At 43.3% G+C, this 15,695-nt stretch overlaps 1 protein-coding gene across 2 annotated transcripts; it reads left to right on the top strand.

The window, feature by feature from the left end:
* Positions 1–260: 260 nt before the first annotated feature.
* On the top strand, positions 261–15,632 carry tbc1d31 (TBC1 domain family, member 31). 2 transcript variants are annotated; one of them, XM_084943047.1, is made up of 23 exons: positions 261–665; positions 2,582–2,722; positions 2,944–3,059; positions 3,377–3,555; positions 3,735–3,886; positions 3,965–4,124; positions 4,361–4,561; positions 4,682–4,855; positions 4,945–5,024; positions 5,103–5,249; positions 5,722–5,855; positions 6,104–6,237; positions 6,356–6,535; positions 6,629–6,861; positions 6,988–7,060; positions 7,201–7,280; positions 7,372–7,507; positions 8,060–8,152; positions 8,504–8,632; positions 8,744–8,899; positions 9,583–9,652; positions 9,736–9,906; positions 14,989–15,632. In XM_084943047.1, exons 1-23 carry the CDS (start codon positions 595–597, stop codon positions 15,141–15,143), a joined length of 3,165 nt encoding a protein of 1,054 aa, XP_084799173.1. In that variant the 5' UTR covers positions 261–594; the 3' UTR covers positions 15,144–15,632. The 2 variants fall into 2 exon arrangements, with proteins under 2 accessions (XP_084799173.1, XP_084799174.1); XM_084943048.1 differs by lacking the exons at positions 9,583–9,652; positions 9,736–9,906.
* Positions 15,633–15,695: the final 63 nt, after the last annotated feature.

Here is a 15,695-nt window from a genome sequence, read left to right as displayed (position 1 = left end):
AAAAGAATAACTGAAAAACTCGGAGCTTTATTGTGTGGATGTAGATGAATGTATGAATAAATATATAAAATAAACAAATATACACTAATACATAAATAAACGTCACGTATTTATTTTTTCAATTTTATTTTTAAATAAAAATGTACTCAATATTCACTTTTTTTCTGGGTCTTGTGGAAAAAGAAATTTACAGGGGTGAAAAAAAAAACCTCGGGTTCATGCTCCTTGGCCACGCCTTCTGCCGTATTTCGTCAATTTTGGGCGACAAAATAACTGTTCTTAAACCCAACCAATAAAATAAACAAAACAATAACAAGTGAATAAAACCTGTTCGTAGGGGGTCAGCTAAACTTTTAGGGCACTACTTAAATCTGAATTACATTGCTAAGCCTTCATCGAGGGCATTAACGGTTTCTCTCATTACCGCACTTCGTCAATGTTACTCTTTTAAATTTGCCGCTGTTTACCCCGCCTGTAAAAAGATTAGCCGGCTAACCTGCTAGCGGGGAAGCCATGCGATATCATAGTGACATTAAGTTAAGTCAAGCGGTGTTTTGTAAATTTACCTCCTGAACTGTGTGGACTTTTTTGAAAATGGAGGTGACGGACATTGGGAACAAAGAGGAGGGTAAAATCTGGCATCGAAAACCAACACCGGGGAAGAGGTAGGTTTAATTTTCACAAAAGTCTTATTTAGTTTCTCAGACTGCCAGCAGCTGATGCTGCACGGACTCATTTACATGCGGGGCATCTTTATTACACATAGCGCTCTAAGTTGTCAGTTTGTATTCCCGTGATTGCTGTATTTTGGCACTATTACTTTAAGTATTTTTGTTGTCTGTTGGTATTTACATAACGAATACTGATTCGTTACTACTGTTGTGATGAGTTATTTTATTTACTAATTGCAATCAAAGAATTAGTTACTAGTTCATTAAGGCAGCAGTAATCCTAGAAAACTATGAAACTTTAACTGTAGTTCTAGCAAATTGCAGATTTACAAATGATTTATGTTTGAATGTGAATCAAATTAAAGGAAATTTTGAATAAATAAATGAAAATCTTCTTCACAAGTCTCTGACTGGCTTCATGAATATAAAAATGTTGCGACTAGTGCACTGTGACCTCACCCCAAATTCCACCCCAATCAAACATCCATGGATGAGACATGGATGAACTTGTCTATGGCAATTATTTATTATTAGTCCTTTATTTATCCAGGTAAAAAATCTCATTGAGATTAAAAATCTCATTTCCAAGAGAGACCTGGCATTTATTTGTTTGCTGTTTAGTTCAGTTTCTTTTGAACATGGAAGCAGTACACAGAAAGTCATGCAAAATACACTGCTTCACTTTGGCTGACTTAGTTTACATATCCAAAAGAGTGGGAAGAAGTGCACACTTATTTAACCCCACTCTTTGCCGGTAAATCCATTATTGTTTATCCTGCCTCTTTATTGATATTAACCTCAATAACAACAATATACATATTTATAATTTCACTTTTACTTGCATTTACATACACTGTGTGAAATACAAAATCCAAATACCTCCAATTTTGGTGTGTTGATTGCAAAATCTGAATAAACCTGGAATACCAACTAATTAACCAGAGGCATTCATTGACATTCAAACATCTCTCTCTTTCTTATACCTAACGAAAACCATATCTTTAGACCTGTTTCTGAACTGCTTTATCTTTGCACATTGCTTCAGTTCTAGTTTCACTCCACACACAGAAACACAAAAATATTTTCTTGTAGTACGCACAGTGACTGTTTTCAAGTTGCAAAAACCCTTAACTCTTTAGTCCTTGAAACCCTACTAGGAGTAAAACCTTGGAGGTCTTTTGTTGCTTTCTGTCATATTTGGTTGTAGAACAGAACGAGTGAGTGTGCATCAGAAGTTAAAGAGGGTGGTCTCTGCCTCTGCAGCTGCCCTTGAAAAAAACAGGAAACATCACATGGTCGTCACACCACATCTTTGATGTATACTAACGTGTCATAACTCGTCATTAAGGGTTCATGGGAGGTCGTCAGATGTCATCTTGGGGTTGTTAAATTATGTAGTTAAATTCTTTCTCTTACAGAAAACATGCTTTGAATGTCTCATGCTAGTTGATCATATTTTGCTGTGAACGAAATTTATACAAAATTTGTATAATACTTAGTAACAAGCAAATTTTGTTCTTTTCATTTAGGTCAAATCCTTGTTGCTAATCATTCATTTTTAGGTTATTGTTTTTAGAAAATATTAAATAAGGCGAGAATGATCTATTCACTCATTTGTTTTCTAACATTCTCTCACACCACCATCAAGGAACCCAGAGATGAAATTTGATTTTGATTTCAGTTCTTTTATAAAGAATCTGTGCCAGTGAGAAATTGTTCTATTCCTAAGGTAATGTTAACATAGCTCATATCCCACACCTGTGTAAGTAAGACCTCAGGTGGTTGCTGCACACAGGTGCAGAGAGATCGTAGTAGATCTTTTCCTAGGTGACCACTAGGGAGCAGCGATGATTCACTCAGACGCTCTTCATCTTTTGTCTCTGATGAGGTGTCTTGTTTGCCTTTTTCAGTGTGTTAGTGACTGTGGTCCACACTGCTCAGCAGGCCAAGACGGTGCGTTTCCTCCAAGTGGCCTTTGACACCACTGGTGATTCCTTCCTGGCTGGGGATCACCATGGCAACATTTATGTTTTTGACATCAGTAGAAACAGGTGTGTGGCTATGAGGGACACTTGGTTATTTAGTATATAAATGTACAGAATTCTGTATTGTTTAGGATTTACTTTTATCAACCAGGATTGTTTGATTCATAAATGTTCTTCCTTTGAATTAGAATATTAAATATATTCAGAATGGAGTCTTAAAACCTTTGATGCTTTTGAAATTTATTTGATTTTCTTTCTTTTTTTTCTTCTCCTTCTTCTTGGGATAGATTTCGGCTGGTGCAGAAAACAGGACAGGCCTGCACTTCTTTGGCATTTAGCCTCCGCAGGACTACAGAGTTCCTCGTGGCTTTGGCTGACTACACTATTAAATGCTTCGACAAAGGTACGTCCTCACACATAAAGTGCTGCTTAGTTTTTCATTTGTAGTTCATTGTACGGAATTATTGTAGGGTCTACCGTACAATATAAAGCGCCTTGAGGTGACTGTTGTTGTGATTTGGCGCTATATAAATAAAATTGAATTGTAATTTTATTCTTAACAACATTTTTTTAAAGGATTTTCTTTATTGTAACCACAGCCAGCCAGCACTCTGCGGGTTTTTTCATTTCTCCCAGTAGCAGCTGGTCATTTTAATCCAAAATGTGTAATTTGCTTCTTCTTTTGAACTACAAATTAACTTGTTCTGGTTAATTACATAGACACTAAGCAGCTGGTGAGTTGGATGCGAGGTCACGAGGGAGCAGTCTCATCCATCTCCGTCCACAGCTCAGGCCGCTATGCAGTCACCACATCCTCAGACACAGCGCAGCTCTGGGACCTGGACACGTTCCAAAGGAAGAGAAAGCTCAACATCAGGCAGTCTGTAGGCATACAGAGGGTGAGTATGCAGACATGCTCTGCAAACTATCCATCCATTTTCTTCTGCTTAGGCAATTAATGGTTGCAGGTGAGCTGGAGCTTGTTCTAGGTGCTATAGGTCGAGACGCACTAATTTGATATAAATGAATGGACATCCACACTGTAGACTGACCACGTCAGGTGTTTTTTGCATTGCAGGTGTTTTTCTTGCCTCTCAGCAACACCATCCTCAGCTGTTTCAGTGATGATTCCATCTTTGCGTGGGAGAGTGACACACTTTTCTGCAAATACCAGCTCCCTGTTCCCGATTGTGGACCCAGAATCTTCTACAAGGCCTTTGCTGTCACACGGTGGGTCTCTCATCTCACAGCCACTCATTAACAGCCCCTTACAAAAGTCTCTAATGCATACTTGTGCTGTGTTGGCAGTGACGGTAAGAGCCTTGCAGCAGGTGGGCGCTCCAACCTGCTGCACCTGTGGTGTTTGGACACCAAACAGCTGCTCAGGGTGATTCAGATGCCCACGCAGGTTCGAACTGTCAGACAGCTGGAATTCCTGCCCGACAACTTCGACGGAGGAGCCAGCCAGGTACAAACAGTACTACCAGAAGGGTTTAGGTTTTTTCCAGTTTGCTTGTTTTCATGTTAAAAATAACGTTCTCAAAAATTATTCCTCAAGTAGATTTTTTTTAAGATAATCTCATATCTTGTACATTGAAGAGAAAATTCACTGGCATGTAACTAATATGGCTATATGCTGTTAATTTGTACATTTCCTCTGAATTTCTCAGTTTCCTTTTTGATTATAACTTTGATGTCTTATAGACACTGGGTGTGTTGAGCCAGGATGGTGTGATGCGGTTCATCAACATTCACACATGCAAGCTTCTCTTTCACGTGGGTTCCCATGATGAATCCATCACTACAGTGGCAGTAAGCCCTAACAGCCGACACATTGTGGCTATCATGGATAATGGAAGCGTCAATATCTACAGCGTCCAGAGTCTCACGCAGGAATTAAACAAGGTGACAAGCAAGAATGTGATGAATAGGGTTCATACCAAAAGTTACCACATGTCTTGATTGGAAATTTTGTGTGTGTGTGTGTGTGTTTGATTGTTTGTTTTACCCTCGCACTCTCCACAGCCTCCTCCCTCTCAAGTGGCAGTAGTCTCTGGTGGTGAAGCTGATCAGGACTTTTCAAACCTAAAGGTCAAGGTAAGGTCAGAGGCTGTTCAAAGACCAACCAAGAGTTCAGGCAGACGCACACAAGTGAAGACCCTTAGACCTCCTGCTGGGACTACAGCTGAGGATAAAGAGGTAAACTGCTAGAACACACATCATTTTGTGGATGTAATGACTGTGTAAGCTAAGGGGTTGTTTTGAATTTAGTTTCTTTCTGTGAACAGAATGAACTTCCAGCTGGTCTAAATAAGAAGAGACTGGTGGCTCTGCTAAAGGCATTTGGAGAATACCCAGCTAAATACAGGTAAACACGACTTTCACCAGGAAGATTTAGGCATGCATGTAGGAAAATAATAAGTAATTTTCTATATTTGCATTGCAGAATGTTTGTGTGGCGGTCCTTGCTGTGCCTGCCAGAGAATCATGCAGCATACAGCAGTCTGACAGACAAAGGCCTACATTCAGCCTTCCTCACTCTGCATGAGAAATACCCCATCAAAAGTCACAAACTGCTGAGAGGACTGCAGAGGTGCTCACACTCACGCATATAATTCAATTCAATGCAGTGTTAATTATTTAGAACCAAGTCACAACAACAGTCACCTTGAGGTGCTTTATTTTGGAGGGTAAAGATGGAGTACCTATTTGAAAGAAACCTTAACAATCACGCAAACACTTGGCGACAATGGGAAGGAAAAACTCCCATCCTCCGCAACCTGTTGGGGGTGAGGGAAAAGAAAAGAGGGAGAGACAGGACAAAAAGGCAAATCAAAAATATACACAAGTGTTGGTGTCTCTCAGTCCATCTTGACCCAGTTTTACTGTCAAGAAAACTATGGAAGACTCGATGTTGAAACCTTACCAGGAACTTTTCCTCCGTGTGTAAAAGGGCACTAATGGGTTAACTCAAGAACCACCACCACCAGATTTGTATGTTTAATGAACATACAGCATAGTTGGACCCAAAAACATTGTGACCGCTTGTTTTGTCTTCTTCACAGGGTGTTGTCTGCTTTAGCTCACTGGGCAGCCATCTTTGGAGAGGTGGAATACCTTCCTCTGGTAGCTTTTCCTTTTGTCAAGCTCTTCCAGAACAATCCGATGCTCTGCTTCGAAGTGGTGGCCACTGTCATAGGTATTTTCTTACAGAGCTCCATCATCGCTGTGTGTTTTTGTAATATTACATCTGCAAACATTTGAAAACTTGATCAGTCTGAGAATGGCACTGCTACAAGCATGAGGTCAAAATACACTGCTGCTCAATGTGTACAGACACTTCTGATTGCTATATAAATTTGATCCAGATGCAAAAGTCCTTTTTTCTTTTAGTCAACCTGAACCTTTCACAGGAATCTCTACTGATTCAGTTGTTTGGTTGTGCAGTGAACTGGTGCCAGCACTGGTTTGAGTATTTCCCCAACCCTCCACTGAATATCCTGAACATGGCAGAGAATGTCCTGGCTCATCATGACAAGGAGCTGCTGCAGCACCTGGTGGACTGTGGCGTTACTTCGCAGGTAACAGAAGCTGCAGAACCACAGAGAGGCTGTCAGATAATGTGCCATACAATTGCACGCTCTCAGTGGGATCACACGTTCTCTGCACTTTTATGACACTTCTCCCTGCTTGCTCTAGCTCTTCGTGTGGCCCCTGCTGGAGACCTTCTTCTCAGAAGTTCTGACTCGGGATGAGTGGCTGAAACTGTTTGACAACATTTTCTCCAACCATCCATCATTTCTGCTGATGGCCTGTGTGGCTTACATCATCTGTTGCCGTGAGCCTCTCCTCCTCTGCTCACAGAAGCAAGACTTTGAGGTACTTTTCCCATCATTTTCTCTCATCTAATGTAATTCAGGAAAACACAAATTTTGACACATAATGAACTTTTCTGTCTCTCCTCTTCTGTAGTATTTCTTCCACCATCGTAACAACCTGGATGTTGGAGCAATGGTAAAGGAGGCCTACCGACTCATGAGCAGCACACCAGCTGACATCCATCCCAGGGCCATGCTCTCTGACTTTACACCACTGACCAAAGGCCAGTACCCTGTGTTCAATCATTACCCAGAATTCATAGTGGAATACCAAAGCAGGGAGAAGGAGAAGATACGACTGCAGGAGATGGAGTATCTCAGAGAGAGGTGAGATTAAAACGAAACAATAATAAAGAAAAGGAAAAAAAAGTCATGTTAATTTTGGTAATAGTAAATATTAAAACTTAATATAAGGAGGGAGGAAGAAGGCATAACATGTAAGTGTGTATTCAGGCAGGAGGTGTCAGCAATGCGTGCAGATTTTTTACGTCGCCAGGCTGAAGAGGAGGCCTTTTATGCACAACAGGTAGATTCATTTTTCCGAATTCTAAAAGGAGTATATTACTGTAATCCTCAGACTGTGCGGTGTTCAACACAAACAAACACTTAAAATAAAGTGGAAATAAAGGGAACCAGTTTTTACTGTTTTAATTGAATCGGTTTTAGGAGCTGCTGCAGAAAGCAGAAGAACAGCGCAGAAACATTCTGTCACAGGAAGAGGAGAAACTGACACAACAGAGGGCAAAGTACACGTTGCACCTTTGAAGATGAAGTATGACTTAAATGAATGACGGGAGTTCAGAGAATGGGTTGGTGACACTGTGCTGTGTTGTTCAGGTTGGCCGCCATGAAGAGAGAGCTCAAGGTGAAGGAGTTAGAGCTGCTGGACACAACCAGAAGACGCTTTCTCAAACACCAGCAGGACCTGAGAGCCTCACAGATACAAAGACTAGACCAGGAGATCAGCAGGAAGGTAAATGCAGCAAGTTCCACATAAAACATATATACTGGTAGATTTCAAGTTTCAATGATCTATCTCTTCTGTGTAATGTGGATGGTAATGGATGGTAATGTTTAGCACATGGCAGCACGGTGGCACAGTGGTTAGCACTGTTGCCGCACAGCAAGAAGGTCCTGAGTTCATTCCACCATCAGGTCAGCAGGATTCTCCTCGTATTTGCGTGGGTTCTCCCCGGGTACTCCGGCTTCCTCCCACAGTCCAAGTTAATTGATAAATCCAAATTGCCCATAGGTGTGTAAGCCCTGTGACAGTGTGTACCCCGCCTCTCGCACTATGACAGCTGGGATAGGCTCCAGCACCCCCCGCGACCCTGAAAAGGATAAGCAGAAGGGAATGGATGGATGGTAATGTTTAGATGTGTATGTGTACACTTCACTATGTTGGTAATCTGGTTCATATAGTGGAAGTTTAGCACATTATAAATCCTGTAATGGACTGGAACACCAAAGTGACTCAGTGTATTGTCACAGAGATTTATGTGCTTGTTGATATTTTGTGCTGCAGATGACTCTTTATGACCAGGAGACAGCTGCAGCAGTCCAGAATCTCGAGGTCAGACAGATGGAGATGGAGGTTCAAAGGAAACAACTTGAACAGGTGACAAACACCCTCCTGACTCACCTTCTCCTTCACTCTGCACTTCTTCCCTTTGTGTTAGTACATTTCTTTCCAATAGTGACTCTCATTAACCTGGAAAACAATTTCTAAGTAAAATGTGTTTCACAACCCAAGTTTTGGTTATAGCCAAAACAGTTACAGCTTCCAGTTAAATGCTCAATTAAGATCACTCAAGCATGAGACCTGTTATGCTTTGGGTAAAGTCTTGTGAAATGAAATGTGGTTTCACAGATGTTTATATAATTCCCAGCACTGTGACTGTTATTAAAAGTTCCACTGTCTAATCAGTTTTGCTGCTTTTCTTTCATGGTTTTTCCACCACTGTCCCAGCGTTTGTTGAAAGAGCAGGAGCGTGCAGGACGAGAGGACGAGGAGCAAGTGGAGAGGAGAACGAGGCAGGCAGAAAGAGAGGGAGAGAGTTACACAGAGCTGCTGCGTAACGCTGAGGAAGACTTGCAGGCTAGTTACAAATCCCAGTGTAATTGTCAAACATGAAGTTGTGTGTCCATCTGGCTTTTCAACAGGAGCAGTAGAGTCACCTAAATCATATTTCTCCACAAACACACACAGAGCCGGGAGGAGTCCCTCGGAGGGGCACGTCTGCTGGGCCTGGAGTCAGACTGGAGGGAGGTGAGGGAACGCCTGCAGCAGGCGGACTCTGGGCAGGACAGGACGAGAGAGGGACTGACAGAGACGGACACTGTGGGAGATGTGGCGGGAAGGAAGGTGAGAACAACATGCAGAGCTGGCAAAAATACAGACATTCTGTACTTAAGAAGTACATACACTTGTGTTAAAAACTTGAGTAAAACTTGAAGTACTGATTAATGGGGGGGGAGGGGGGGGGCATGGGGTGTACTAGACCATATTTATTTCAAGGCTTTTGTTTTTCAGATTTACAGAGAAATAAAATATTTTATTTTATTTTATAATTCTATAAAGTAAAATAAAAAAAAAACATAAAATTAAAATAAAAGCTTTTTATAAAGACCGATAAAATGTACATATACCAGTAAAAAGCCACTGACCTTGGGCTGTTAGGCTGGACACTGAATTATTATTAAAAACATCATAACAACAACTTGGTATCAAAGCACAGGGCACACGAGCACACACCAAATCTATCCAGTCTCTTTTTGCCTCCTACTAATGTCAGAAGTGACATTTATTATACAGAGTGCTTATTTATTATTTATAACCAATGGAATTCTTGATTACTAAAATAACTGTTTGCTGCAGCCCTAATTTTTATTATGTATCGGCTTGAAAAGTGACAGAATATATGAGTTTTTATTGGGCTTTTGTGTGAGACCTTAAGACAAATCTTTGTGATCCCAGTTGATTATCATCATCTTCTGATGTAATGTGAGCATTGTTGATTTAAAGAATGACTGCTTGTTAATTTGCAGTGGGATGAGGTGATGACTCTTAGAGCTCTGTTACAGAATCATTGCCAACCATGCACTTCAGCATTTACAGGTATTACCCCCTCACTACCACACACAGACACACACACAGAGTCTATTTTTCAGACTCATCTCAGTGTATTTATTGTGTATCAGATGGTGAGAGGCAGGAGAGGATAAGGTCACCGTGTTTGAGTAGAGACCCTCTACACAGACACGGTGCCGTCACTCCTGTCAGGACTAACTCCTTCACCACTGCGAGACCAGCAGGAAGTCAGGTGTTGTGTCTGAACAGCAGCTCACCCTCAGAGAGCACCTCCACCAACTGTAAGTCCTTGTTATCACCATGTTTTTTTTAAAAATTAAGTGGCAAGCTTAAGCTTAAAAACACTACAAAGGACCAAGGATAAAGGAGGATTAGATCTGCCTAACTTTAATCACTATTTTTTAGCCAACAGGCTTCAGTTCATCTCTAGATGGTTTAAACACACCCTCTTAGATGAACCTTGGATAGATGTAGAACAGGCACTATGTAATAACCTAGAAATTTCAGACCTACCATTTATCAGCTCAAACATCAAACGACATGAATGCTTTAAAAGCATTAGGGCTGCCACGATTAGTCGACTAGTCACGATTACGTCGACTATCAAAATCGTCGACGACTGATTTAATAGTCGACGCGTCGTTTGAAGCTTTGTTAGATCCCAAAAGACGCAGGAATAAGTAGTAGGATTTAAGAGTGTAATAACGGACTGAAACAGAAGATGGCAGCACTGAATGTACAAGGATGCCAGCTGCCGTTAAACCTCGAAGAAGAAGAAGCTGTGTCCCAGAATTCATAGCGCAGCCCAGCTCAGTTTCCAACAATGGCGGCAGCTACTTAGTTTTAATATTACTCTTATTATTCTTTCTGGGTCACAAAATAAACGTTTAACATATTTTCAGGCGAGAATGTAGCTGTGTAAACCTCAAATATCTGCTCAGTTTATCAAGACACCACATATTTTCAAAAGCGCTCTGACGTTTTCGGAGACGTCTGTTACCCACTAGCTCGATAGCTAGCCGGGGGCAAGGCTCACTAGAGCCCGTGAGAACACCGGACACCCGGCAAATCGTTTTCAAACCCACTGCCGTCTTTCGCTACTCAGGTTAAACACATATAAGTCACTTAGATAACTTAAAAATGTTATTGTTTAGCTTTTTTTTTAGTATTTTATTTGTTCCTGAGTAAATCGGTTTGGCTGATATTAAAGTTATAGTTTTTACACAGCTGATTATCAGAAATGTGAGATGCTCGAGAATATACTCCGGTGTCCTGTTATATTTTAGATAGCAAGGAGTTTATTAAACTTCACCGAAACATTCTGCAAATTTCATTAAAATTTAATAAACTATCATCTTGTCTTTATTTTTAGTGAGCACATACCTTAAACACTTAAAGCTGTAAGCTAATGATAGTTATATAAGAGCAGATGCATGCTGGTGGATGCATAATCTGATTAGTCGACTAATCGCAAAAATAATCGGTGACTAGTCGACTATCAAAATAATCGTTTGTGGCAGCCCTAAAAAGCATCAATATTAGCTCTTCTCTGACAGCATGGTGGGAGTTTCTAAAAATGACAGAGTCTTCATTAATCCCATGCAAACGTACACCTATCTGGAACAACCCGGACATATTACAAAACAATAATATGATAAACTTTTCAGATTGGAGTTGCAAAGGAATTAAATACTTGGAACATATATTGGAAGGAACAGACTTTATTTCGTTTGACAGACTAGTTATACAATATGGGATCAACAAGAAACGATTTTTGGAATATCAACAAATTAAATCCATAGTAAAAAAGAAATTTAATCCCAGTGAAGCTGAATTACAAACACCACCAAGTGTGGTACAATTTCTTAGTCTAAAAACCCCCCAAATTATTGTCTAAAATATACAGAACACTTTCTAAAATAGATGAATCAATATCCCTTCCTATTGCAAAATGGGAAGCAGATTTATCAATCAACTTAGACCCAAACCTTTGGTCTCAGATATGCTTAAAAACCTTTCAATGGATCAGAAATCCCAGTTTGCAATTAATACAATACAAAATATTACACAGAGTGCACTATACTGGTCATAGGATGTTCAAGATGGGCTATACGCCTTCCAACAACTGCTCACACTGCACAGCAAATACACCGGACAATTACATCCACGCTCTTTGGTTCTGTCCACCAGTTCAGAAATTTTGGCGTGAGATATGTGAAGACTTATCAAAGTGTCTGAAATGTAACATTCCAGCCTCCCCTTTAGTATGCTTGCTGGGCAACTTGGATGAGGTCACTGCAGAAATAAACACAGCCCACGTTGTTTTTACGGCCCTATGCATTGCCAAGAAAATGGTCCTCATTAACTGGAAAAATAAAAATAATCTTAATTCTAACCAATATAAAAACCATCTAATAGATCACATTAGTCTTGATACAACCTCTGCCATCACATTTGATCAATCCCTTTGGGCTCCTTTGATCGGCTTCATCACCTAGTGGGGGTGGGGGGTCATGGTTTGGTCCTGCCTTCGCTATTGTGGTTGATATGGGGGTAGGGACGGCCTTAGGGCGTCTGGGGAGTCCCTAGGGACGTTTCCCTGGAGGGCCTAACCTGGGGGCTGTGGCCATGACCTGGTTAGAAGCTCTGGGGCTCTTGGATGGTGTTTTCCTTGTGGCTGCGTACAGCGGAGATGGGGGAGGGTCTGTGCTGGCGGACGTTGGTTACTGGCCTGGTAGCCTGGCTGCCCCTGGGAGGGTCCGGGACGGGCGTGGAGGCTTGGGGGTCTGGGGGTGCTCCGCCCCCCGGTCTGGGGTGCTGGCCGGGCCTTGGGTCCTGGCTGTTGTGTCGCCGGAGCAGTGGGCGGGTGGGTGCAGGGGGGCTCAGCCCCAGTGCAGGGGACCTCTGGTGCATCGGCCCAACTAGGGGGCTCTCTAACTGGTGGGGAGGTTGTTACATCTTTGCAGGTGGTCTCCTCACTACAGGAGCTCACTCTGCAGGTGGGGGGAGAGATATAGGAGAGGGGGAGAATGAACTCAACCTGGGTGTCTATTGTCTTGTGTAGTTTGGGAGATGATTGGATGATGGGGTGGGTGCAGTTTTCTCTGGGGTGGAGTCGGGTGGGCTGCCCCGGACTCTGTGGGGCTGGGCAGTGCTGCTGCTGCGGGCCCCGGTCCGGATGGGCCTGGGCCCCCTTGCCCTGGTGGGTTCCAGAGCGTGGGGGTGCCTACTGGGGTCAGCGGGGGAGCTGGCCCCAGGGAGGGGCCGCTTGCCCCTCCCTTTCTTCCCTCCCCATCCTCAGCTGCCTCCCTATTCCCGCTCTACCATACCCACCCACACACGCAGGGCTTGGGGTGCAGGTATGTCACCAGGGTGCAGGGGAGGCACTCCCCCTCTGTCCCCTTCTGGCCGCCTGTGCCTCAATTTTATTCTGCAACCTAGACATCCACATTACTCACACTCTCACATAACACATACATATAGGGCCTTGGGGGTGGGCACGTTTTACAGCATCCAGAGGATGGTCGTTGTACTCCAACCCACCTCTGGCGCTGGTGCCCTACCCTCAATTTTAAATGCATTTAGACACTGAGGGTTTTCGGGAGGAGCCGTGCTGCTCTCTGAGAGGAAGCTAGTACCATGCTCTCCTGAGTTTTAAATGCACTTTAGAACAGCACACAACAACATTACATATGAGCGGGCGTAGGGAGGTTTGAGGTCTTCACTCACCCCGGTTCTGTTAGCCGTCAGGGCTGGGGGGCTGGGAGGAGGTGCTGGCCGTCAGACTGGGGTCTGGGATGCGGGGCCTCCCTGCTACTGCAGATAAGGAGGTGGTCCGCTTGCCTCCACCCCAGAGAGAAGGGTTACATCTCCTGGGTCTAGGTGCGGCTTGCCCCTCTGGGGGCGGGGGTACCTGGACCTGGGATATAGAGTATGTTTGGGGAGTGCGACTGTCTGTGCAGTGTCTATTTGTGTCTGTCTACACGTTGGGTGAGTGCCGAGCATTTGGTTGTGCATATGGGGGTGGGAATGCACGTCTGTGTCCGCATGTGCCTGTTTGTCTGTGTCTATATGTCAGGTTGGGTCTTAGACTCAACCTCTCTGGGTACATCTCAGGCCCTCTAAAGTACGGAGGCCTATCTCCCCTCACCACACTCCCTGCCGGTGGCTGATGCCCTCAGACGTTGGTGTGTTGGTGGTCCTTGTCGTCTGGGGCTGGGCGCTCATGCATGTACCGGCTCACTCCTGGTGGCCGATTGGCAGGGCCGGGTGCCTGCGGCCCGGCTGGGCTCCTTCCGGGGGGTGGGATGCCCTCAGGCCTCTGGCCTCTGGGCCTGAAGCTCGGTCCTCTCTGGCACAGCTGGCTGCCGGCAGAGCCCGCGGGCACGCCACTGCAACCCCCTCTGGCCTCTGCTCCGTAGCTGCGGGGTGACCTCTCGTTTGGGGCTCTACTCAGCTCTTCCCAGGAGGGTGGCACGGTTCCCCCCCCCTTTGGTGGTCCTCCTCGGGTCCTTGTACTCTGGGGCCTCTGGATATCTGGGGCCTGGATCTCCTCCATACCTGCTTCATACCCTGGTGGACGGGGCTATGGCTCCCCACACTCCCTAGCAGATCGTTACATGGAGAAACCTTTGGAATACAAGCATGCTGATCCACACAGGTATGCACACAGGTGTATACACGGGTGTTCACAGACGCGGACTACACCTTTCTTGGCTGCTGCCTCAAAGCACATTGTGCGCTGTCTATCTTGCGTGCTGCACAATATCGTTTATTATTTAGTATCTACTGTTATCTACTGCTAGCTAGTTTATTGTGATGGTGCTGTTTTTATTATGTTGCTCTTTGTTGTTTGCTTTCTCTTCTGTTTTTTTTCTCCATACAGGTGATCCAGGCGTTTTGTTTGTTTGTTTGTTTGTCTTTTCCTTTCTTCCCCCCCTTCTCACCGTCTTTTCTCCCCTTTGGTTTTCTTTCTCTCCCTCTCTTTCTTTCATTCTTTCTCCCTGTCCTATCCCCCAGTCACGTCTGTCCCATTTGTAGCAACCGAAAATAAAATAAATACATAATTATAATAAAGGTCAATCAAATGGACCAATATGGCAAGGCCATGATGATCCACTTGGTAAAATAAATCCGCTTGGCATCTTTCTTGGCCTTAAGACAACAATTCTGATGGCTCAAGAACCAAACGGGACACACAAAAAAAAAAAAAAAAAAAATTAAGTGGCAAAATGTATTTCCCCATCGGTTACTAATCTGTCAAGTGTTGGAGCACAACTACAAACTGTGAAGCTGCCTTCCTTCTATCCTCCTTTGTCAAATGTGTTTTTGTATCAGTAATCCTTTCTTTCTTTTCCTGTCAGTCTCACTGGACCGAGGTCGGGCCCAGCTGGACAGCAGTGAGAGAGAACTGCTGAAGGAAATCAGAGAACTGAGACAGAAGCTGGCAGCAAGAGCCAAAGAGGGCAGCTCTGCCTCCTCACAGTCTGTCCACACACTGTCCTCTATCTCCCAGTGACCACAAACTCCCTCAAACTCTGGCTTCACAGAGTCACAGAAACATATTCTTATCTCGAGCTCTCTGGAACAGACAGACAGTGAATCAGACCGATGAGCTAACTGCTTCCAAAGAATGTTTTTGCCTTCCATCCCTCCACCTTAAAGTACAAATGCAGTCAGTTTATTTCAGTTTCTGGCTTTGTTTGTGCTTCATGTCATGTGCACATTGTTGCTCACATCAACCTGTAATGTTTGGGTGGTTCTCTCAAAAACCAGCTTTGACTATTTTTCTTTAAGCAGTGTGTAAGACCATCTGACATACTCTCGGTACTGTGTGTAACGGACTCACACACTTCTTCTGCAGAGTCCATAGTGAAGAATAAACTGTTTAAATTTGCTGTCATGTTTTTAATAGATGTGCAGTTCTTACATGAGTCCTTTTTTACTTTAATGTATTTTGTATTTGCTTTATTTAAAACCTATTTGCATAAAAACATTTAAAAATCTGCATTGATCTTTGTGTCATTATGACTTTCTTTATCAGAGTCATGTATTTTTAAAAAACAAACAA

This window comes from Perissodus microlepis, chromosome 11 (genome assembly GCF_051167445.1).
Source record: "Perissodus microlepis isolate ML-2025 ecotype Zambia chromosome 11, ASM5116744v1, whole genome shotgun sequence".
Classification (NCBI taxonomy): domain Eukaryota; kingdom Metazoa; phylum Chordata; class Actinopteri; order Cichliformes; family Cichlidae; genus Perissodus; species Perissodus microlepis.
This window is presented reverse-complemented; position numbering and strand designations above follow the sequence as displayed.